The sequence below is a fragment of the Dryobates pubescens genome, chromosome 36 (assembly GCF_014839835.1).
Source record: "Dryobates pubescens isolate bDryPub1 chromosome 36, bDryPub1.pri, whole genome shotgun sequence".
Taxonomy (NCBI): domain Eukaryota; kingdom Metazoa; phylum Chordata; class Aves; order Piciformes; family Picidae; genus Dryobates; species Dryobates pubescens.
Window position 1 is genome coordinate 6633058 of NC_071647.1, and position 23348 is coordinate 6656405.

The window sequence follows — 23348 nt, forward strand, 5'->3', positions numbered from 1 at the left end:
GCAGCCTGGCGTGACTGTTACAGCTCTGGTGGGACCAGATGCAGTGCTCTCTGCAGTCCTGAGGCTCAGAGCTTGCACTCACATCCCCTGTCAAGGTTATGAGCAGCCTGCTGCACCTCCAACCCCTGGGGAAAGGCAAAATCCCTATGGTTTGGGGAGACTCAGGAGAAATGAAGTACAGAAGAGGTTGTGTGAATGCTCAGGGGAGGATGGACCAGCTGGGATCAGTTTCCCAGTGGTTTCATCCATCATTCCCAGTCACTAAGTCCATTGTCTGGCCTGAGCATCTGCTCAAGAAGCTGAGTGGAAGGTCCACCCAGAGTCAGTGGGGAGCAAGCAGCTCACATTCACCTCAGGAAAGATGCATTCAAGGCCTTTAGGGCTGGTTCCAGCAACAGCTCAGGCAAGGGTGGTGTGAACAAAGAAGCCTCCCTCCATCACTCAGAGAGGAGGAGTGTGGAGGGGCTTCAGCACACAAACCCTTGGAAAGCCAACAGGGAGGATGGAGAAGTCCAAGTACTGTGTTTGAAACCTCGCTGGGCTGTGGAGGCCTTCTCTGGGTTTGTTGTGCTCAGAGGGGTCAGGGCAGTAATTAGCACCTCCTGCACATGAGGTTTTGAAGCAGGTGGTGGTGTTCCCTCGTTCCCACCACACTTCCCATCCCTGCATGTTCCCTCCACAGCTGTGCTGCACAACCTGCCCCCTGTTGTCCAGAACACTGGCAGAGAGGAGAGCTTCTAGAGGTTCTAGAGCCCGTGTCCCAGGAGACAGCCTGCCCTGGGCGGGCAGGAGCCCTTCCAGCAGGTACTCAGCTGGGATGGGACACTTCAGCTGCTCTTTGATCCCTGCAGCAGGAGCTGGGGCATTTGCAAAGCCCATCTTTGGCGAGCAGCGGGAGGTGTTCCTCATCCTACCCAGCGCTGGCACTGCCAACCCCACGCGTGGGCTCCTGCCGTCCCTGCTGGGGCCGGCTTGGAGAGGCTGCCTGGTGTGATGGAGCTGAGGCTGCCAGGGGCTGCCCTTCTCCTCTGCCTGGTGGATGTTCTCCAAGCTTTTGCAAGCGAAGAGATGGGAGATGGCTTCAGGAGAGCAGCCTGTCCCGCCTTCCTCATGTTCGACAACGCCGCTTACTTGGCCGACATGACCTTCGAGCTCCCCTGCCACTGCAAGCCCCAGGAGGTCTCCTCTGTCACTTGGTACTTCCTGGAGAAGATGGGCAGCCGCAGGACCACGGTGCTGACAGACTTTGCGGGCACCGTGCTGGTGGACTCCAGCCACGTGGGCGCGGGCAGCGCCGTGCTGCAGCGCTTCAGCATCCGCATGTTCAGCCTCGTCGTCTTCCGGGCGCAGGTGAGCGACTCGGGGCACTACCTGTGCGGCACGGAGGAGGGGCACTACTTCTACGGCTACGACGTGGACGTGCAGCCCACCAGCCGCATCAGGGTGACCTTCGTGGACAGGGGCCAGCACGTCCGCCTCGACCACGCGGGGAAGCTCTTCAGGCTCTTCACCACCTTCTGGGCCTGGAGCCGCTGCGACCGCTGCGGGGTGAGGGGCGAGCAGCGGCGGATTGGCCTCTGCTACCTGCAGAGCGCCCAGCTGCACCCGCGCTACCGCACCGCCGTGCCCAACGTCACCTCCTGCGGCTCCAGGGCCGTCCCCGCGCGCTTCCGGCGCCCCCTCCGCCTCCGCGGCCCCGAGGTGGCCATCCGGAGCTGCCTGACCCCTTGCCCGAAGGAGCAGGCGCCCGAGGAGGGCACCCAGGCCATCTCCAACGTCATCGCCAGCCTGGGCGAGGGGCCCTGGCGGCCGCGCGTGCCCACCCAGTTCCACCGGCAGAGCGCGGGGAGCAGCCTGATCCTCGCCTGCCCGGGGGCCCGGCCCGAGCACGCCGTGGCCTGGGACCGGGGCTCGGTGCGGCTCTACCGCTCGCGGTACCTGCGCGGCGTCAACGGCACCATGAGGATCTTCATCGACCACGGGAACCACCTGCACCTGCGGCGGGTGCGGGTCGGCGACAGGGGCACCTACTACTGCTGGCGCCAGGGCCGGCTGGTGGCCGCCTTCCGGCTCAGCATCGCCCACCCCACGCGGCGCCGGCGAGCCTTCGACGACCCCGAGACCATCTACGCCGCCAAGGCCATCGGCATCGGCTACGGCCTCATCACCATCGTCTTCATCCTCATCCACCTGTGCCGCTGCCTCTGGAGGGTGCTCAGGGGCCCTGCCAGGAGGTAGCAGCTCCGCCGTGGCCCTGATGGGGACTCTACACCTTGGACCATCCTCCTGTGGTCACCTTCACCATCATCCAGTGTGCTGCTGGCAGCTCTTCAGGGGCCTTGCTAGGAGGTAGCTTCTCCACCATAGACCTGATAGGGACTCTACACCATGGACCATCCTCCTGTTATCACTATCATCATCATCATCATCATCCAATGTGCTGCTGCTGCTGGAGGGTGCTCAGGGGCCCTGCCAGGAGGTAGCAGCTCCACCATGGCCCTGATGGGGCCTCTACACCTTGGACCATCCTCCTGTGTTCACCTTCATCACCATCCAGCATGCTGCTGCTGCTGGAGGGTGCTCAGGGTCCTTGCCAGGAGGTAGCTTCTCCACCATAGACCTGATGGGGACTCTACACCATGGACCATCCTCCTGTTATCACTATCATCATCATCATCATCATCCAATGTGCTGCTGCTGCTGGAGGGTGCTCAGGGTCCTTGCCAGGAGGTAGCTTCTCCACCATGGCCCTGATGGAGCACTCTGAGTGCCACCCTTTCAGAGAGCTCAGTTTGGTCCTTTGAGTTTCTCAGCTGGAGCAAAAACCCTTTCCTGGAAAATGTGACCTAATGGTGGGGAGTTTGGGGAGTTTGGGGGTTTGGTTTTGGTTTTGTTTGTTTGTTTTTTTGAAGGAAAAAAAGTAAAGTTTCAAATGAATCTGAGTTTCCTGTGAGTTTTGGTTCCCCAGGAGCCAGCAATGTGTCCTCGTGGCCAAGGAGGCCAGTGGTCCCCTGGGGTGCATCAGAGATTGTCCTGAAAGACACTAAATTGCCTAAAGGCAGCCAGGTCACACCAGAGACCCACAGAGCACAGTGAGGCCAAAGGTCTCCCAAGGTGCATGAAGAAGATTGTGGCCAGCAGGTCGAGGGAGGTTCTGCTCCACCTCTCTTCTGCCCCAGTGAGGCCACATCTGGAGTACTGGGTCCAGTTCTGGGCTCCCCAGCTCAAGAGGGACAGAGAACTGCTGGAGAGAGCCCAGGGGAGGCTCCAAAGCTGCTGAGGGGCCTGGAGCAACTCTGTGAGGAGCAAAGGCTGAGAGCCCTGGGGCTGAGAGCCTGCAGAAGAGCAGCCCCAGAGGGGAGCTGAGCAATGCTCAGCAAGGGCTGAGGGGCAAGAGGCTGGGGCCAGGCTCTGCTCAGTGGTGCCCAGGGACAGGACAAGGGGCAAGGGACACCAAGTGGACCCCAGGAGGTTCCACCTGAGCAGGAGGATAAACTTCTTTGTTGTGAGGCTGCTGGAGGCCTGGAGCAGGCTGCTCAGAGAGGTTGTGGAGTCTCCTTCTCTGGAGAGTTTCCAACCCCCCTTCTGGCCCTTGTGCTCCTGGGCAAGCTGCTGTGGGTGCCCTGCTGGAGCAAGAAGGGTGGGACTGGGTGATCTCCAGAAGTCCCTTCCAGCCCCTCCATGCTGGGGTTGTGTGATGATGGGCAGGGTCTTGACAGGCTGGAGAGGTGGGCTGGTCCCAACCTCAGCAAGGTCAACAAGGCCATGTGCAAGGAGCTGCACTCGAGTCAGGGCAATCCCAAGCACAAATCCAGCCTGGGCAGAGAATGCATGGGAAGCAGTGCTGGGGAGCAGGACTTGGGGGTGCTGGTTCCTGAGCAGCTAACATGGGCTGGCACCAAGTGCTGCCAACCCACAGCCAGTACTGTCCTGGGCTGATCCCCAGCAGCCTGGGCAGCAGGGGCAGGGCAGGGATCCTGCCCCTTTGCTGTGCTCTCCTGAGACACCAGGTGGAGTTTTCTGTCCAGCTTTGGAGCCCCCAAACTTGCTGAAGCCTTTTGCTGTTTGAAGGGGGCTACAGGAGAGCTGGAGCCAAAGGTGTGGAGTGCCAGGACGAGGGCAGATGGCTTGGGACTGGGAGAAGCTCTCTCTAGATTAGACATCGTGAAAAGGTCTCCATGAGGAGGGTGGTGAAGCTCTGGAACAGGTCACCCACAGCTGTTGTGAAGGCTCTGCCCCTGGAGGTGTTCAAGGCCAGGCTGGATGGAGCCTCTGACAACCTGCTCCTGTAGGAGGTGTCCCTGTCCTTGCCAGGGGGGTCAGAACTGGACAGTCTCTAAGGTCCCTTCCAACCATTCCATGAGTTACTGATTCTGTGAGTTGGCCATGGACACGAGAGTGGCTCTGAATGTGAGGGGGACTTGGGGATAGGGTGGTCCCTGGGGAACACACTTGGCCTTAGGGATGGCATTGGGCCAGAGGATGTGGTTGCCCTGAGGACATGGTGATAGTAGTCAGCCCTGGGGACATCACTGGCCCTGGGGACATGCTCAGTCTTTGGGCTGTAGCCATGGCAACTCCTCCCCCATCATGGCAGGCTCCAGGAGTCCTGGTTCCTCAGGATTTGGAGGGAAACCTCCTGGTCCCTCTGGATGGGGCAGGGACAGGGAAGACATCCCCCTCCCCTGGAGCCCCCAAAGCCACCCCTGCTTGTGCCACCTTCCTGCCCTCAGGTACCCCACAAGTGGCACTTGGCATCCCCAACCTGCCACCCCAGGGACACTGGCTGTGCCAGCCCTTGGGCACATGGCACCTCCAGCCCCACAGACTTCCTGAAGGCCCCCAGGGGGCACAGCCCTCACAGGGGAGGGGACAGTGGGGGGGCTTCGGGCTGCCCCCTGAGCTCCCCAGCAGCTCCCCAGGGATTTCTCTCTGCCCAGCTCCTCCCCAGCCAGGATCCAAGCACAGAAAGGGGCACTGGTGGGGGCTGCAGGCAGAGCTGGGCTCTGCCCCTCCTCAGCCCCCTCTGGAGGAGACAAACCAAGGGGGAGGGGGCTGGAAGTGTTGATGAGAAGCTGGCAGCTTGTGAGCAGACAGAGATCTGCTGCTGCCAGGCAGGGAAGTAGGGCAGGAGCTGAGCCTGGGGCCATGGCACAGCAGCATGCCCAGAGCGGTGTCCAGCCTGCCCCTCCTGCTCCGGCCATGCTTGGGCACCTGTGAGGGTGGCTCTGAGGAGCTGGTGCAGGCAGGCAGCTGTGTCAGTGGCCAGCTGTGCCCTGGCCTGGCAGGAAAAGGGAGGCACAGGGGTGAGAGGGGACAGGAGTGGCCCCAGGGTAGGGATGCTCAGAACTCTCTGCCCCAGCACTGGAGTACCACAGGCAGCTGGGGCAAAGGGGCACAAGGAGCCAGGGGGCACAGATGGGCTAGAGGCAGGGGCAAAGGGCAGATTTGCAGGAGCTGGGGGGCAGGCAGCCTCCAGCAGCCCTCAGCAGCACTGTGTCACAGCAGGCAGCAAGCCAGAGCCCCTCAGGCAGAGCAGAGGGGGCAGGAGGCAGCCCCAGGGGCCCTGCGATGATGGCAGAGGAGGGGAAGCCAGAGTGGAGTCCAGCCCAGGCAGAAGGGCCTGAGGCAGCCCCTCCCAGAGGGAGCCCCAGGCCCAGGGTCCCCCAAGGGGAGGCAAGAAGCAGGCAGAGCAGCTCTGAAGAGGCAAAGAATCAAAGCTTTACTGAACAACACGACCGGGGGGGGGGGGGAACCGCGACGCAGGGAGGGAGGGGACAGGGATGGGAAGGCAAAGTGGAGGGGAGGATCCCCAAACCCACAGGCAAGGCCATCCCTTGGCCTACCAAGTTTTGGGATGGAGCCAAAGGAAGCTTTGGCCTTTGTCCCCCAGCTGTGGGGGCTGGGGGCTGCCAGGCTCTTAACTGCAGCTGAGCAGTGGAGAGGCTGTGGCACAGCAGCAGAGCAGCTCAGCTGCGTCCTGGCAGCCACTTGGGCTGCAGCCAGCAGCCAAACTCTGCAAGCTCCTTGCCATGGGGGACCCCAAGATGCCAGCCTAGGCTCCAGCCCTCCTGCCACAGCCTCACCTGGGCAGCTGCAACAGGCTGGAGCTGAGGGCAGGCAGCAGCACTGGCACCTGGCTCTATGCCCTGCGGGCAGCACCCTCATAGGCACAGAGCTTGGCCTGCAGCTCTGCCAGCTGGGAGCAAGGGGCAGCCCTGGCTCAGAGCATGCCATGAGCCCCAGCAGCTCAGCAGGCTGGGTGCCAGGCAAAGCAGAGGTGCAGACAGAGCCCAGCCCTGCCCCCAGCAGCTCAGCTGCGCTCTCAGCGGCTCACACATCACAACATACTGACAGAGGTGGGAGTCCAGCCCGGCAGGGGCCGGAGGGGCTGGCCACAGGCTGTGTGCAGCTTCAGCAGCTGCTCTCTGGGAAGGGCTCTGGGGCAGCCCAGCTGCAGCAGGGAGGCAGCAGCAGCCCACAGCAGCCTGCCCCAGGCTCCTTCCCAGCCAGCCCCAGCAGCTGCCGGCCGTGGGGCGAGGTCCTCACCGAGACCTGGATCTCTAAGCCCTGCTGGCATACTTGAGGGTGTTGAGGGTGTCCTGGCAGCAGAGCGGCGAGGGGCTGAGGGCAGCCAGCATCAGGGTGCCGCCGATGGAGCCCTTCAGCAGCCGCGTCAGCTTGCTGTCCCGGTACGGGATGCGGCTCTGCTTGCCCTGCCCGGCACACCGAGGCTCTGCTCAGCTGCTGGCCCTCGGCTCCCAGCCCTGGCCAGGCCCAGCCCAGGGCAGCTCTGCCGTGGGGACGGCGCTCAGGGCCCCTCAGCGGCAGCCTTACCTTGGCCCCAGCCAGCGCCTGGATGACGCTGAGCAGGGCCAGCAGCGAGCGGTTGATGCTGGCTCCCTCCCGCAGCCGCTCGCCCCTGCTCTTGGCCAGCGCGGCTCGCTCCGAGCCGGCCAGGTCGACCAAGCTCATCTTGGCCACCCGCACAGCCCCGCCGAGGGCCCCGGCGCGGTCCTGCTGCTTCACGTAGACCTGGCAGGGCACAGCCAGGGCAGGCTGCAGCTCCGCAGGGCGCTTGGGCTCGGCGCTCGCAGCCCGGTGGGATGCTGCGTGCGGCTCCTGCTGCCCCTCAGCAGCGTCTGCAGGAGCTGCTCTGCCGAGCTGGGCTGGCAGGGAGCAGGCAGAGGGCAGGGGCTCCACGCTCATCTGCAGGTTGTCTCTGCTCTCTGCTCCCACAGCCCTCAGATGACATCTCCAGGTCAGCACTGGCCCTCTCCCCAGCTTGGTGCCAAGAACAAGTTCAAGGCTTTCTCTTTGTGCAGAGCTGCTGTGTCCCCCCTACTGCCACAACTGCTCAGGGCTTCTGGAGTCAACCCCCAGCTCTGCTGAGCCCACCCAGAGCAGGGGCAGAGGGGGCAGGAGCTCCTGCAGGGACCAGAGCAGGCTGCCAGGGCTCAGCAGAGCAGTTGTAGCCCTCGAGGAGAGTGTCGACCAGCTGAGGGGCGGTGTGCTGGAACCCCTCCTCCTGGGTGGGCTGCTCAGCACAAACCCGGTCCAAGAGGAACTTCTGAGGTTTCCCTGGGTTCCTGCTGCGGCCAGCAGGCAGCGCCCCGCCGGAGGCACCGGCAGAGCCCTCAGGGTCGAACAGGAGGGTGTGATGGTCGACCACCCTCAGCACCGGGTGCCGCCTGGCTCCTCGCCGGGGGCCGGGGGTCGCACTCGCACCGTGACGGCCACGGTGCCCTCCTGGCGGGGAGGGACCAGCGCCATGGCGGCGGCGACACAGGGCGAAGGGCACTGCCCTTGGGCTCCGCACAGCACCGCTCCGAGGAAAGCACTGGCTGAAGACACCGAGGAACACAGCTCGGGGCTCCAAAGTCCTGAGGGTGCCCTCTGAGAAGGGAAAAACAGGGTCAGGCAGGGAGGGGAAGCGGCGGAGGGGGAGCCTGAGGCTGGAGAAAGCCTTTACCTCTCGAGCCCGGAGCCTGCTCCCAAGCGCCGCCGGTGCCCCCGGAGCTGCCGTTACAAACCCCGCAGCCCTGCGCGTTCTCACCGTCTGCAAGGACCCAGCAGGACCTTCGGGTCCCCACAACCACCCCAAGGCTCCCACCCCCACTGCGAGTCCCCAGAGCCCCTCCACAACCTGCCCCCTGATCCACAACCCGACCCCTGATCCACAGCCTGACCCCTGATCCACAGCCTGACCCCTGATGCTCAACCCGGGCCCTGACCCCAACCCCGGATCCCTGGCATCTCTGCAGGCTGTAGGTGGCCACCTGCTTGGTGCTCAGCACGGAGCAGGACTTGCCCAGGGGGCTCAGCCCCACTCCTTTTCCCAAGGATGAGGGTTGGGGGTTTCAGCTTTCCCAAGAGGAATCCTGCTGGCCAGGGAGGCTGCCCCGAGGCTCCCAGTGCTGCTCAGCACCTTGAGCCCTGCCAGAGATGTTGCCCAGGGCTCAGGGCTGGTCCAGTCCTGTTCAACATCTTCCTCAGCGAGCTGCACCCTCAGGCAGTTTGCTGATGACACCCAGCTGGAGGAGTGGCTGAGCCCTGCCAGGCTGTGCTGGCACTCAGGGAGCCCTGGAGAGCTGGGCAGAGGCAGCCTCAGGAAGTTCAGCAAGGGCAAGGGCAGGGTCCTGCCGCTGGGGAGGAGCAACCCCTGAGGGGGCTGCTGAGCTGCTGGAGAGCAGCTCCATGGAGAAGGGGCTGGGAGTGCTGGGGGACAAGCTCCCCCTGAGCCAGCAGTGTGCTCTTGTGGCCAGAACAAATGCAGTGTGGTCAGCAGGTCAAGGGAGGTTCTCCTCTCCCTCTGCTCTGCCCTGGTGAGGCCACATCTTGGAGTCCTGGGTCCAGTTCTGGGCTCCCCAGTTCAAGAGGCACAGGGAACTGCTGGAGAGTGTCCAGGGGAGGCTCTGAAGCTGCTGAGGGGCCTGGAGCAGCTCTGTGAGGAGCAAAGGCTGAGAGCCCTGGGGCTGAGAGGCTGGAGAAGAGCAGCCCCAGAGGGGAGCTGAGCAATGCTCAGCAAGAGCTAAAGGAGCTGTGGGGGGCAAGAGGCTGGGGCCAGGCTCTGCTCAGTGGTGCCTAGGGACAGGCCAAGGGGCAATGGGCACAAGCTGGACCCCAGGAGGCTCCTGGACTTTGAGGCTGCTGGAGGCCTGGAGCAGGCTGCCCAGAGAGGTTGTGGAGTCTCCTTCTCTGCATAGGGGCAAGGGGCAATGGGCACAAGCTGGACCCCAGGAGGTTCCACCTGAGAAGCTTTCTCCAGAACCCCAGACAGTTTTTTCTTTCCCTTGTTTGTTTCCTCACCTAAAAGATTCTCACAGAGCTGTTGCCTGAGGACACCCAGCCCCAGAGATCACAACATCCTCTCTCCACAGCTAACCTTTATTTGTGCAGAGCCATTGCTCTGGGGGACCCCAGGTACAGAGAGACTCAGAGATTCACACATCTCACAGGGTGAGGCCACAGCCAGGCTCTCAGCCCCTCCTGCACTCTGCTTCTGCTCCCTCAGCTGACCTGGTACCGTCTCATCAGCTCCATCACCATCCTGTCCTCCTCAGCTTCCTCCTGCAACCTGGTGTCCATGAGCTGGCCTTCCCTCTCTGCTCCACAGCTCTCTGGGCTGCTGGGGTGGTCAGAGGCCCAGTGACCCCTGCCCATGTGCTGCAGCTTGCCAAACAGATCCCTGCTGCTGTCCTTCTCGGAGCGGCTCAGCAGGTCCACGTTCAGCCCGAAGCGCCTGGTGCCCGACAGGCTCTGCAGGAGCTGCAGGACAGAGGCTCTGTCCTCAGGGCAGATGTTCTCTGCCAGCACCCTCAGGAACTCCCCCAGGAGGCCAAAGCCCAGGTCAGCCTGAAAGATCCTGCCCAGGGCCTCCCCTCCCAGTGCCAGCAGGAATTGGTATTTCTCCGTCTCGCTCTTCAAGCGGCGGCGCCAGGCTCTGTAGAACTCGTCAGGGGTCCCAGGCAGCTGAGCCAGCTCCTGAGGGAAGAGGCACCAAGGTCCTTTGGCTTTGTTCCCACCTCAAGGTTTGCATCCCACTCACCCCTATCAACCTGGGGCTGCCTGAGGTGTTCTGAGTACAGGCTCTGACGGCACAAAGCCTGGGAGGAGGCAAAAGATGGAAGACAACAAACTGAGAGGTTCCTCAAGCCAGAGGCCTTCAGGGGACACTAATGGCAGCGTGGATGAGGCAGGAAAGCTGTTGGGGATGAACAGGGAGCAGGGGTGGGCAACCCAACAACCCCAACCACAGCAACCCCAGGCAGTGCTACAGGCTGGGGGCAGAGGGGCTGAGAGCAGCCAGGCAGAGAGGGACCTGGGGGTGCTGGTGGACAGCAGCTGAACAGGAGCCAGCAGTGTGCCCAGGGGGCCAAGAAGGCCAAGGGCATCCTGGCCTGCAGCAGGAAGAGTGTGGCCAGCAGGAGCAGGGAAGTCCTTGTGCCCTGTGCTCAGCACTGCTCAGGCCACAGCTTGAGTCCTGTGTCCAGCTCTGGGCTCCTCAGGTCAGGAAAGAGGTTGAGCTGCTGGGAGGTGTCCAGAGAAGGGCAAGAAAGCTGGGGAGGGGTCTGGGGCACAGCCCTGGGAGGAGAGGCTGAGGGAGCTGGGGTTGCTTAGCCTGCAGAAGAGGAGGCTCAGGGGAGACCTTCTTGCTCTCTGCAACTCCCTGCAGGGACGTTGGAGCCAGATGGGGGTTGGGCTCTTCTGCCAGGCAAGCAGCAGCAGAACAAGAGGACACAGTCTCAAGCTGTGCCAGGAGAGGTTTAGGCTGGAGGTGAGGAGAAAGTTCTTCCCAGCAAGAGAGATTGGCCACTGGGATGTGCTGCCCAGGGAAGTGGTGGAGTCCCCATCCCTGGAGGTGTTCAAGAGGGGTCTGGATGTGGCACTGGGAGCCATGGTTCAGTTGTCAGGAGGTGTTGGGTATTAGGTTGGACTTGATGAGCTCTGAGGTCTTTTCCAACCTGGCTGATTCTGTGATTCTATGATAATCAGAACTAGACATGCTGCCCAGGCTGCATCCACCACCTCTGCTTGGGAAGGCATCTCCTGGAGACAGCAGGAGGTGCTTCAGAGGAACTGGCTGAGCAGTGGCCAGGTGAGTGAACACCTCTGGAGCATCTTGAGCAGGGAGGGGAAATCAGGGCCTGTCAGAGAGCTGGGGACAGAGTTTTGAGCAGGGCCTGCTGTGACAGGACAAGGGGGGATGGTTTGGAGCTAAGAGGGAGGTTCAGACTGAAGAGAAGGGAGAAATGTTTGACAGTCAGGGTGGGGAGAGCCTGGCCCAGAGAGCTGGGAGCTGCCTTATCCCTGGCACCATTGCAGGGGAGGTTGTCTGGGGCTGTGAGCAGCCTGCTCTGGCTGGGGATGTCCCTGCTGACTGCAGGGGGGTTGGACTGGGCTTTAAAGGTCCCTTCCAACCCAATCCATTCATTCTGAGCTGAATCCTGACAGAGGTGAGACACAAACCCCAGAAACACACAGAGGGCCTCAGAGCTCTCAAGCTGCACTCAAGGTCCCTGGCAGAGCTGGCACTGGAGAGAGCCAAGCTCAGGGTGGCATCTCCAGGACACAGGAAATCCTGTTCCACAGACTCTGCCTGAGCTGCTGAACTCATCCTGCTGCCTGAGCTGAGGCATGGGCTGAGCAGGGGTCAGATGTTGTGGCTCTTAACCAGAGCAACATCAGGCTGGGCCTAAACATGGAATGGAGGTGCCCTGGAGAGCAGAGCCCAAGCACTGAAGGGATGGGGAGGAGGAAATGGCTTCAAGCTGCACCAGGGGATGTTTAGATCAGACATTAGGAAAATGTCTTTACTGAGAGTGGTGAAGCCCTGGGACATGGAGTCCCCATCCCTGGAGGTGTTCAGAGAACACATGGCCATGGCAGCTGGGGCCATGGTGGGGCTGGGGCAATGGTTGGACTCAATGATCTGAGAAGGCTTTTCCAAGCTCAGTGATTCTCTGCTCCTTTGATTCTAAGAGGATTTGCTCAGGGGAGATCATTGCTCAGACCAGGAAAGCACAAAGCTGCCTGGAAGAGCTGCAGAAAGATCTCACAAGAAGGAGGGAAATGGAATTCAGTGTCCAAAAGCTCTGTGAGAAGCACCCATGGGAACCATCCCCAGCTACACATCCAGTGCCCAGGACTGTCCAGCGTGGGCAGAGGCCACCGGAGGGGGCAGGACAGATGGCACCCAGATCACAGAGGACCTGCACAGAAAGTGTTCAGGCCCTGTTCCCCAGAGCTGAAGAAGCACTCAGGGGGCAGCAGGTTGCAGCCCAGCCAGCACTTTGCCATCTCATCCCCAGCGACCCCTGGGGTGCAGCAGCAGCAGCTGCACTGCAGCACATCTGCTCCCCGGGGCTGTGCAGTGGCAGCAGCCAGCTGCAGGGCCCTGGCTCAAGGGCTCCAGAGTGCAGCCAGCTGCAGGAGTGTGGGCAAGGCAGGGCACTGCCCCAAGAAGCCACCAGCAGAGGCAGGGTGCTGGGAGCTCTGCACCGAGGCTCTGCAGCTGCTCTCAGGCTCCCCCGGGGCTGCTGCAGCCTTCCCGAGGCAGCTGCTGCAGGCTGGGAGCAGAGCCAGAGTGGGGCCAAGGCTGAGCCCTGGGGTTACCCAGCACCAACCTTCCTGGGCACCTGGGGGGCTGCTCACAGCTGGAGACACCTCTGGGTCCCTCTCCTGCTTCCAAATCCTCCCCAAGTGATTCTGGAGCAATTCTGAGCTGTGGGCACAGACCCTTGCAGCACCTCCCTCACCTGGGGCATCTCCACCTCGCTGCCCTGTGGGGCCTTGGCCTGGGTTGTGCAGGGATTCCACAGCCCTTGCCTCCTCTTCTCCACTTTGTCCTTCTTCTCCAGGGGCTTCAGGTGTGATGCCAGCACAATGTTCCTGCAGGCAACCAGCAGCAGATCTGACACTTAGCAAAGCAGATCAGACAACATCCTTCAGAGCTTTGAGCTGCTTCTCTGAGGCAAGGTCTGAGTTTGGGCCACGTGGGGCATCCAGAGGGACCTGCACAGGCTGGAGGAGTGGAGCCATGTGGAGCCCAGCAGGTTGAAGGAGGCCCAGGGCTGGTGGGAGGCAGAATCCCCTCCGTGCCCCTGCTGCCCACACTGCTGGGGATCAGCCCAGCACAGGGCTGGCTCTGGGCTGGCAGTGCCCAGAGCTGGCTCATGCCCAGCTTCTCCCCCACCAGCACCCCCATGCCCACGTCCCTGCTCTCCAGCCCTTCATCCCCAGCCTGGCTGGGCACTGGAGTCACCCTGGCCCAGGTGCAGCACCTTGCACTTGGCCTTGTTGAATTTCATGCTGTTCACATGGCCTCACTTCTGCAGCCTGTCCAGGTCCCTCTGGATGGATCCTGTCCCTCAGGCATCTCCAGCCTTAACCAGGGCTGAGTTTCTGTCCCACCACAGCTCTGTGCCAGGGGGCTGGGCCCTTTTGGGGGGATCCCAAGGCCAGCTGTGCTGCCTTGCCAAGCCACTGCTGTTGGAACAGCCCTAGCAGGCCATGCACATGGAGGGCAACTCTGCAGCTCATGCTCCAGCCCTGTGGTGTCAAGGACACCACTCTCATCACAACAGGGGCACGGGCAGGGGGAGTCCTGGCATTGATTTGCAGCCTGTGAGGGACAGGGACACCTTTAGGTGAGCAGAGATCCTGCTCTTGTTGTGATAGTCCTTGCAGGGTGTGGATCCTGTCCCTCAGGCATCTCCAGCCTTAACCAGGGCTGAGTTTCTGTCCCACCACAGCTCTGTGCCAGGGGGCTGGGCCCTTTTGGGGGGATCCCAAGGCCAGCTGTGCTGCCCTTCCAAGCCATGCTCATGGTCACCAGGAGCAGAAAGCAGATCAGAGCTCAAGCCCTACCAGGTGACCTAAGAGAGCGAAAGATAGACCTGAGCTCCAACAGGAAGAGCTCCAGAACTCCCCCAGTGCTGACACAGCCCTTTGGGGTGGGGCAGCAGCCGACCCCCCCTGCCTCGGGTGCTTCCCCCCGGACCTGAACTCCTGGTAGGAGTGGACGCCCTGGCGCAGGGCTCGCAGCTTGGCCTCGTTCTCCCTCGCCCGCTGCTCGTCGGCTGCCACCGCGGCCAGCAGCTCCTGCTCCAGCGCCGCGCCCAGGGCTCCGCCTGCCTCCATCCCGGGCAGGGCCTGGGCTCCTCCCATGGATCTGCGGCCTGTAGGGGCACAGGGGGTGACTCAGAGCACAGGGCCACCCCTGGGCGCACAGGGACCCTGCTCCTGTCGTGACAGCCCTGCTGGGGCTGGCCTTGGAGACCTCACTGCTGTGACAAAGGCTCTGCCGGGACTGGGCACAAGGATTTCACTCCTGTCGTGACAGCCCTGCTGGGGCTGGTCCCGCTCCTGTCATCACTGCAGCCCCAGGACCCCACTCCTGTGGTGCCAGCCCTGCCGGGGCTGCCCTCAGGGAACCCACTCCTGACATGACAACTTCACTCTTTGTCTCAATAGTCCTGCAGGGACCTGCTTGGGATCCCACTCGGTCGTGACAGTCCTGCCAGGACTGGCCCTGGGGGCTCTGCTCCTGTTGGCACAGCCCTGCCAGGCCATGCACATGGAGGGCAGCTGGGACCTCACTGCCGTCCCGAGAGTCCCACCGGGCCCTGACACACCTTCGACCCCTGCCGCCCCTCGCTGTATCGCGACAGCGCGGCGCTGTCGCACAGGCCCCTGCCGCCCCTCGCTGTATCGCGACAGCGCGGCGCTGTCGCACAGGCCCCTGCCGCCCCTCGCTGTATCGCGACAGCGCGGCGCTGTCGCACAGGCCCCTGCCGCCCCTCGCTGTATCGCGACAGCGCGGCGCTGTCGCACAGGCCCCTGCCGCCCCTCGCTGTATCGCGACAGCGCGGCGCTGTCGCACAGGCCCCTGCCGCCCCTCGCTGTATCGCGACAGCGCGGCGCTGTCGCACAGGCCCCTGCCGCCCCTGGCTGTCACTGCAGTCCCTCCGCCGCGCGCGCTCCGTTGCCGTAGCGACAGCGCCGCACGGCGCAAGGCCCCCGTGAGGCTGCCCCAGCCGCGCCTGACAGAAGCGGCTCCGCTGCCCGGCCCGACCCGGGGCCTCCGGGACCCCGCCGAGACCGATCTCGATCGCCTCCATCCCTGCCGTTCCTTCCCCCGCGGGCTCGGCGCTGCCCGCGGGCGTGTGGGACCCTGTCGCGACAGGCGGCCGGGGCAGCCTGGGGCCTTCCTCAGCAGTGTCGGCGGCGCCGGCGGCGAGGGGCGCGCGGCAGGTGAGAGCGGGAGCGGAGCGGGGGTAGGCCCCGGGGGGGCTGTGAGGGTCAGCGCGCGGGCCGCGGCCTCGCGGCGGTGCAGGACCCCGGAGGGGTGGCGCCTGGGGGGGGTCGCACGTGGGCCGACACGCGGGGCCGGGGCCGGGGCCGGGGCCGGGGTCGGGGTCGGGGTCGGGGCCAGGCCGGGCGGCAGCCCCGGCAGCAGCCCCGGTGCGGCGCAGGGCAGCGCAGCTCTGGGTGCGGGGGAGGGTCTCGGGCAGGGGGCGAGGAATGTGCGGGCAGAGCTGCAGCTTCCAGTGTCCCCCTGCCACCCCCAGCATGGACACCGACCTGTACGATGAGTTTGGGAACTACATCGGGCCCGAGCTGGACTCCGACGATGACGACGACGAATTGGGCAGAGAGTCGAAAGATCTGGATGAGGTGAGGGGTGGGAAGGGACGGGCTGGGGGCAGCATCCCAGGGGAGACTGGTGCAGACTCATCCTGCCCTGTAGCCCCCGCGGGAGCAGGGCTGAGCCCTCGCTCTGCACAAGCTGCCAGGGATCCCTGTCCCTGCCAGGCTCTGGTTCTGCAGCAAGGCTCTGCCCACTGCTGGAGTTTGAGTCCTGAAGACCAGAGTGGACTTGGTCCTGCCAAGCATGGTTCCAGCTGGCCCTTCTGTAGCTCAGGCTGCATTGAGTGGTGTTGTTTGTGCTCCATCAAGTGGAGGATCAGTGTCTGCTCCCTGAGGTCTTCAGGGCTTTGGTGACTTGTGCTGGTGCTGCTGCAGGCTGTGGGAGGTGGATTCCTCAGTGCTGAAGGCAGAGCAAGACTCTGCAGAGAGCAGGGAGGGCATCAGAGGCTGCAAGGCCACCATGGGGGAAGCAGTTGAGAGCCGTCGGAGCCCCTCGTGGTCTCCTGGTCCTGCAGTGGTGTCTGAGCCTGCCCAGGGCTGTGGCTCTGCTGTGTGAGTGAGCAAGGGGCAGGAGTGGCTGCGAGTCCTCATTGGGAGCTGCTGCTCACTTGGCACTCCCCTGGCCAGGGCTGGGTGCTCCCCCAGCAGGGCTGCTCCCCGGGCAGGGCTGGGCGCTCCCTCATTGGGGCTGGGTGCTCCCCGGCCGGGTTTGGTGCTCCCCGGCCGGGTTTGGTGCTCCCCGGCCGGGTTTGGTGCTCCCCGGCCGGGTTTGGTGCTCCCCGGCCGGGTTTGGTGCTCCCCGGCCGGGTTTGGTGCTCCCCGGCCGGGTTTGGTGCTCCCCAGCTGGGTTGGGTGCTCCCCGGCCGGGTTTGGTGCTCCCCGGCTGGGGTTGGTGCTCCCCGGCCGGGTTTGGTGCTCCCCGGCCGGGTTTGGTGCTCCCCGGCCGGGTTTGGTGCTCCCCGGCCGGGTTGGTGCTCCCCGGCCGAGTTTGGTGCTCCCCGGCCGGGTTTGGTGCTCCCCGGCCGGGTTTGGTGCTCCCCGGCCGGGTTTGGTGCTCCCCGGCCAGGTTTGGTGCTCCCCAGCTGGGTTGTGTCTCTTTCACCACCCAACACTGAGCCTTCATCCTCTCGAGCAGCTTGCTCTAGCAGGAGGTGTCCCTGCCCTGGCAGGGGGCCAGAGCTTGGTGACCTTTAATGTCCCTTCCAGCCCCGGGCACTCTGTGGCTGTGTTGGTAGAGCAGCCTGGTGCTGGCAGCAGCTGACTGTGGCTGTTGGTTGCAGCTGGAGGATGATGACGATGATGAGGATATGGGGGACCACGATGAGGACCACCCTGGGATGGAGGTGGTGCTGCATGAGGATAAGAAATACTACCCCACTGCTGAGGAGGTCTATGGGCCCGAGGTGGAGACAATCGTGCAAGAGGAGGACACCCAGCCCCTGACAGGTGAGTGCTGAGGGAGCAGGAGCTGGGTGTGGAAGGAGAAGACTGCTGAGGGCTCCTTGGAGAAGGCAACTTCCCCTCCCATCCTCCTGCTGGTTTTATTGCCCTCTCGGTTCCCCTCTCGGCCTCAGGGACCCGCAGGCTCTTGGTTTCATCTGCACAAGTCCTCGTTGCCTGTGCCTGCTCCTGAGCCTGCTGGGGTGAGGGTCTCTGGCTGATTGCTCTTCCTCTCCTCTCAGAGCCTATCATCAAGCCTGTGAAGACCAAGAAGTTCTCTCTGATGGAGCAGACGTTGCCGGTCACTGTCTATGAGATGGAGTAAGTGGGAGGGGTGGGAGCTGCACACAGGCTCCAGCCCTCTGTGCTGAGGCTCCCAGGGTCACTTCTGGGATGCTGGAGGGAATTCATTGTTCCCTCCCTTGTGGCTTGCAGGCCAAGGTGGGAGGCAGCGTGGGGGGAGCTGTGTGGAGCAGGCAGGTCTGGGGGCTTTGGTTCTCCCTGGCAGCAGCCACGGTGCTGGGTGCAGCTGTTTGCCAGCTTGTGAACCAAAGAGGAGGGGCAGAAAGTACAACAGGAAGCATCTCACAGCTGTTTTCCCTCCAAGTCATGCAGCACCATGTGGTGAAAGAGGTAAATCTTCCCCCAGCAGCTGCTGGGAAGTTGCTGCTGGGAAGCCCTGGTGGTGAAGATCTGCTGAGGGCCTTTGGCTGACTGGCTCCAGAAATATTTACACAGTCAGTGCCTGGAAAACAATCCAAGCAGACTTAAACTCAGCTCAGCTCTCCCCCAAGGTTGGGGAGGCCTCAGCCCAGCTGTGCTATCTCACATCAACCTCTGCTCTGGTTGCTGGGTGCAGGGCTCTGCACCCTCCCTGGGCAGTGCCTCTGTGTGCTGCCTTCTGGCTGAGCATGACCCAGGCTGAGCTGCCCTTGGGGCTCACTGGGCCCTTTCCATCCTCCGCTTGCTGACCAGTCAGAGCTCTTTCCAGTTGCTGAAGGTCATCTCCAGGCACAGAGGCCAAGAGCAGCAGCTCCCTGTGTGCAGACAGAGCCAGCCTGGGCCTCCCTCTGCTGTCCCCAAGGATCCTTTTGGGTCCTTTTCCTTTCCAGCCACATCTTTGCCCTGGAGCTGTTGTTCACCTGGTTGGCTGCTGGTGTGCTGAGGACCTGAGTGGGACAGCTGCTGCTCAGGGCTGTCCCCTGGTGCTCTTGGTCTGTTCATTGAGCAGAGAGGCTTTAGGCACAGCCAGGTAGAGCCCAAAGAGCAGCCCCTGGGGCTCTCAGTCCATCAGCTGCACTCTTCATGACCTGCTGCTCTCCTGAGCCTGGTGTCCTCTGCTGCTTCTGCCTGGGATGGATTCCTCTTGGTGCTCTTTGTGGCCTCAGTGGTTAGGGTGGGGCCCAGAGAAGTCCTTGTGAGGCTCTGCCAGAAAGCTGTGAGCAAGGCATCGATTTCCCATTTAGCCTTGTTTGGAGAGCAGTGGGAAGCTTTCAATCAGCACTGCTATTGATCTGGGTGTCCTTTAGCTCTTCATCAAAGTGTTGGACGTTGAGAAGGTCCCAGGTGAGTGAGCTCAGAGCTGTGTCAAAGGAGATTCTCTGGCAGCCCTTGGTTTGGGCAGAGCTGCAGCAGTGGGGCCCTGGTTGACAGCCTCCTGTTCTGCCCCAGGGCCATTCAGGTGTCCCTGAGCTTTGGGCCAGGGTGGTGCAGGAGTGACTGAGCCATCCTTGGGCAGCTCAGCTGCTGATCCTAAGCCCTGTCGGTTCCCTTGCTGTTCCCTGCAGCCCCTGAGGACCTCTGTGCTGCGGTGCCTGAGCCCAGCAGGTGTGCAGGGCCCTGTGGCTGCCTCTGCGGCCCCGGGGCGGGGCTGGTTCCCAGCTCTGTGGCGTACCTGGGGGCCTGCCCCTGCCTGAGTGGAAGCTTTGCAGCACCTGAGGCTGCCTAGAAGGGAAGCAGAAGCTTGCCTAGTTGTGCCTTGCTGGCATCTTTGCCGGCTCCATATCCTCCACCCACTGCCATCTGCCAAGGCCTCCAACTCTCTGCTCCTCCGCGCCTGGGAGTAGGATTCTGCCAACGCAGGGCAGCGGCAGAGCGAGAGCTGGGAGGGGGCTCAGGGGGCACCTTGGAGAGGGAGCCAGGCTGCAGCAGCACCTCCTTTTCTTAGACACAGCAGAAGGCTCCAACAGCCTTTTGTGTTTGGTTGCTGCAGCTTCCTGGCGGATCTGATGGACAACTCGGAGCTGATCCGGAACGTGACTCTGTGCGGGCACCTGCACCACGGCAAGGTACCGGGGGTGCCCCCCGCGCGGGGGGCAGCGGGCAGGGCCCGGGCCAGGCTTCTGCCCTCGCCCCCCGGCTCTCAGGGGCAGCCTCTGCCGCTCCTCTGCCGGCCCGGGCACCGGGAGGTTTTCCTCCGCCCCGCCGTGGCCCGGAGGAGCGGCGCGGCGCCGGTGCCGGAGGGGAGGGCTTGTGCCTGTCCCTGCCTGTGTGCCCTGAGCCCCCTCCTGCCCCCGGGGCCGATGTTTTGCAGACTTGTTTTGTTGACTGCCTGATAGAGCAAACCCACCCAGAGATCCGGAAGCGCTACGACCAGGACGTGAGTGAGCAGGGGGCCTGCTGCCCTGGGGGCGCAGGGTGGCCTTGGCAGGCGGAGGGAGGCTGGCTGTAGGTGGGGAAGGTGTGGTTTGAGGCTGAGGAGAAGTGGGACTGGGGAGCCAGAGCTTGCTGAGCTGGGTGCTGAGCCCCTAGAGTGCAGGCTGGGGGAGAGCAAGCTCAGGACCCTGGCCTCAGCTGCCAGTAAGCAGCCAGGCTGCTCGCGGCCTCAGCCTGTGCCCAGGCAGGGGCAGCATTATCAGTTGGCACTGTTAAGCCTTTGGCACTGGTGCTGAGGCACCAGGCTGGCTGCCCATCCCCTGGCCCTGTGCCTGCTGCCCACCCTCCCTCCCCACAGAGCTGCAGCCATCCACACAGGAGTCCCCCAGCCATGGAGGGGTCCCCAAACCCACAGGGAGGGCCCCAGGGCAGCACTCAGGGCCTCAGGCACACAGCACAGGCAGCCTCCCTCAGGAGACCTTCCACAAGAGCTTCCTTCTGCCAGGACATTGGGGCAGAGACAGCAGCAGATGCTGCCAGGGCAGCCCTGCCAGGGCAGCACCTCGGGGAGCAGAGGCAGCAGCAAAGACCTGGTGGAGGCAGCTTCAGGCCTGACAAGAGGCACTTAAGGCTCTCAGTTGCTGTGCCTGGAAACCTTCCCTGCTGCCATTTCCAGGAGAGATGATCCCATGGGATTGGATCTCTAGGAGCCAAATCCCACTTGAGAGGGCAGGCACTCCTCTGTAAGCCAAGCCCTGGCCCCACATTGGTAGAGGTCATCCCTGGGGCAGCTACGTGCCAGAGGAGGGTGCACAACCTGTGCCAGGGCAAGTGGCACACAGGGTTGCCCCTTCTGCTTGGCTTTTTCTCTTCAGCAGCCCATGCCCAGGAGAGCTCAGCCCACTGCTGCCCATCCCCCAGCCCTGTGCCTCCTGCCCACCCTCCCTCCCCACAGAGCTGCAGCCATCCACACAGGAGTCCCCCAGCCAGGGAGGGGTCCCCAAACCCACAGGGAGGGCCCCAGGGCAGCACTCAGTTGGGCACTGAGAGGGCATCCTGCTGGTTCACAAGGCCCTGGCTGTGCTGCCAGTCAGGGGGGCTCCAGGCCCCTGCAGCCCAAGGGCCCAGGGCTGCTGGCTGAGGCTGGCAGCCTGCACTCCTGGTAGGTGCCACTGAGGTCAGGGCCTGGGGGCTGGGGCAGGGCACAGCTGCCAGCAGTGCCAGGGGCAGGTTGCTTCGGGTGCCTGGGGGGGCACAGGGTGGCCTTGGCACGTGGAGGGAGGGTGGCTGTAGGTGGGGAAAGTGTGGTTTGAGAATGAGAAGTGGGACTGGGGAGCCAGAGCTCAGTCCTAATTCTGTCTCTGTCACTTCCTTGGCACCTTAACCACGTGGAAAGAGTTATTTGTGAACATGAGGAGAAACCTCTTTGGTATGAAGGTGCTGGAGCCCTGGAGCAGGCTGCCCAGCAGAGTGGTTGTGGAGTCTCCTCCTCTGGAGGGATTCCAAACCCACCTGGGCCCTGGGCAAGCTGCTGTGGGTGTCCTGCTTTAGCTGGGGGATTGGGCTTGGGTGATGCCCAGGGGTCCCTTCTGCCCCCTGCCACGCTGGGATTCTGGGGTGCTGTCCCCTCTTAACCTTAGTGCCAAAACCTGGGGTCCTGACTCTTGTTTTGTCTTTGCAGCTCTGCTACACTGACATCTTGTTCACAGAGCAAGAGGTGAGTGAGCCTTGGACAGCAGGCAGGGATTCCTATGCACCTGTGCCCTGCTTTGTCACAGTTGCTGTAGGCAATTTCCTCTTCCATCTTTTGGTGTCTTCCACATCTTGATTTGTTGGGGTGAGCCCAGGGGAGGGCCTGAGCACCTCTGCTGTGAGGCCAGGTTGAGAGAGTTGGAACAAGGAGAGGCTGAGGGAGCTGGGGTTGTTTAGCCTGCAGAAGAGGAGGCTCAGGGGAGACCTTCTTGCTCTCTCCAACTCCCTGCAGGGAGGCTGGAGCCAGGTGGGGGTTGGTCTCTTCTCCCAGGCAAGCAGCACCTGAACAAGAGGACACAGTCTCAAGCTGTGCCAGGGGAGGTTTAGGCTGGAGGTGAGGAGAAAGTTCTTCAAAGAGAGAGTTGTTACCTGTGGATTGTGCTGCCCAGGGAGGTGGTGGAGTCCCCAGCCCTGGAGGCGTTCAGGAGGGGATTGGATGTGGCACTTGGTGCCATGGTTTAGTCATGAGGTCTGTGGGGACAGCTTGGACTTGATGATCCTTGAGGTCTCTTCCAACCTTGGTGATTCTGTGAATTGTTCAGCCAGGAGAAGGCTCTGGGGAGGCCTTGTGGTGGCCTTTCAGTATTTAGAGAGGGGCCAGAAGAAAACCAGAGAGGGACTTTATGCAAGAGCAGGTAGTGATAGGACTAAGGGTGATGGTTGTAAACTGAAAGATTAGAGGATGTTAGGAGTGGGAAAGGACCTCTGGAGGTCTTTGGGTCCAAGCCCCCTGCCAGAGCAGCACCATAGAATCCAGGACAGGTTGCAGTGGAACACATCCAGACACAGGGCTTGAAAGGCTCCAGAGCAGGAGACTCCACAACCTCTCTGGGCAGCCTGCTCCAGGGCTCTGGGACCCTCACAGTGCAGAAGTTCTTCCTCATGTTGAGGTGGAACCTCCTGTGCTGGAGTTTGCATCCAAGGCAGAAGTTCTTTATGCTGAGAGCCTGACCCAGGCTGCCCAGAGGGGTGGGAGCTGCCCCATCCCTGGCACCATTGCAGGGGAGGCTGTTTGGGGCTGTGAGCAGCCTGCCCTAGCTGCAGATGTCCCTGCTGGCTGCCAGGGGGTTGTTCTAGATGGGCTTCTAAGGTCCCTTCTCACCCAAACCATTTTGTGTATCCCAGTGTATGGGCAGCTCCTGCTTGCTTTGAGAGAAAGAGGTGGAAGAGCTTTGCAGCAGAGGTGGCTGAGGAGAAGGCCTGGTTTCAAAATAACCATCTCTGAGCTCCCTCTGACAGGAGCTCCTGGCTGGGTGCTCTGTGGTTTGCTGTGAATGGGAGGCTGATTTTGTCCTACTTGCTAAATATTGCCATGACCAGCCCAGCCCTGGGAAACATTTCCTTCTCTTCATCTTAATGCTCTGCTTTATCCTCTGGGTGATCAGATCTTCTGCTTTGAGGTATCCTCTGACAGCAGCAGAAGGGCAGAGGCACAGGCAGAGCCACCTCAGCTGCCCTTGGTGTTGCATGTTGGACAGCCTCAGCCAGAATGAGGCAGGGATTGTGCCATGGTGGCTCAGCAGGCAGGGCCAGTCTGGATGGAGGAGCTGGGCTGGGTGCTGCAGCACTCTGAGGGTGATCCTGCCTGGAGGTTTTCTTTCTTTCCAGCTTTCTGATTTTCCTTTGGTCATCTTCTATAAGAGGGACATGGAACTGCTGGAGTAGGTTCAGAGGAGGCCATGAAGATGATCAAAGGACTGAAGAACCTCTCCTGTGGGGACAGGCTGGGAGAGCTGGGGCTGTTCAGCCTGGGGAGGAGAAGGCTCCAGGGAGGCCTCAGAGCAGCCTTCCAGTACCTGAAGGGCTCCAGGAGAGCTGGGGAGGGACTTGGGACAAGGGCTGGGAGTGCCAGAAGGTGGAACAATGGCTTTGAGCTGGGAGAAGGGAGACTGAGACTGGAGAGGAGGAAG

At 62.5% G+C, this 23348-nt stretch overlaps 3 protein-coding genes across 4 annotated transcripts in view; 2 read left to right on the forward strand and 1 right to left on the reverse strand.

The window, feature by feature from the left end:
* The first annotated feature begins 993 nt into the window (after positions 1–993).
* On the forward strand, positions 994–2238 carry FAM187A (family with sequence similarity 187 member A). The gene has a single exon (XM_054176631.1). It carries the CDS (start codon positions 994–996, stop codon positions 2236–2238), a length of 1245 nt encoding a protein of 414 aa, XP_054032606.1.
* A 7213-nt stretch (positions 2239–9451) lies between these two features.
* On the reverse strand, positions 9452–14142 carry CCDC103 (coiled-coil domain containing 103). The gene is made up of 3 exons (XM_054176939.1): positions 14003–14142; positions 12759–12891; positions 9452–9984 (listed from the first exon to the last, which is right to left on the reverse strand). Exons 1-3 carry the CDS (start codon positions 14140–14142, stop codon positions 9511–9513), a joined length of 747 nt encoding a protein of 248 aa, XP_054032914.1. The 3' UTR covers positions 9452–9510.
* Positions 14143–15196: 1054 nt separating this feature from the next.
* EFTUD2 (elongation factor Tu GTP binding domain containing 2) overlaps positions 15197–23348 on the forward strand; it is a 42829-nt gene continuing 34677 nt past the window's right edge. Inside the window, exons 1-7 of one of the 2 annotated variants that reach the window (XM_054176584.1) lie at positions 15197–15255; positions 15573–15678; positions 16932–17097; positions 17334–17412; positions 19304–19379; positions 19625–19690; positions 21368–21403. In XM_054176584.1, coding sequence (XP_054032559.1) covers positions 15574–15678; positions 16932–17097; positions 17334–17412; positions 19304–19379; positions 19625–19690; positions 21368–21403 — 528 coding nt within the window. In that variant the 5' untranslated portion in view covers positions 15197–15255; position 15573. Of the gene's footprint in view, positions 15279–15572; positions 15679–16931; positions 17098–17333; positions 17413–19303; positions 19380–19624; positions 19691–21367; positions 21404–23348 lie in introns of both variants that reach the window. The other variant, XM_054176585.1, reaches the window with a different exon arrangement.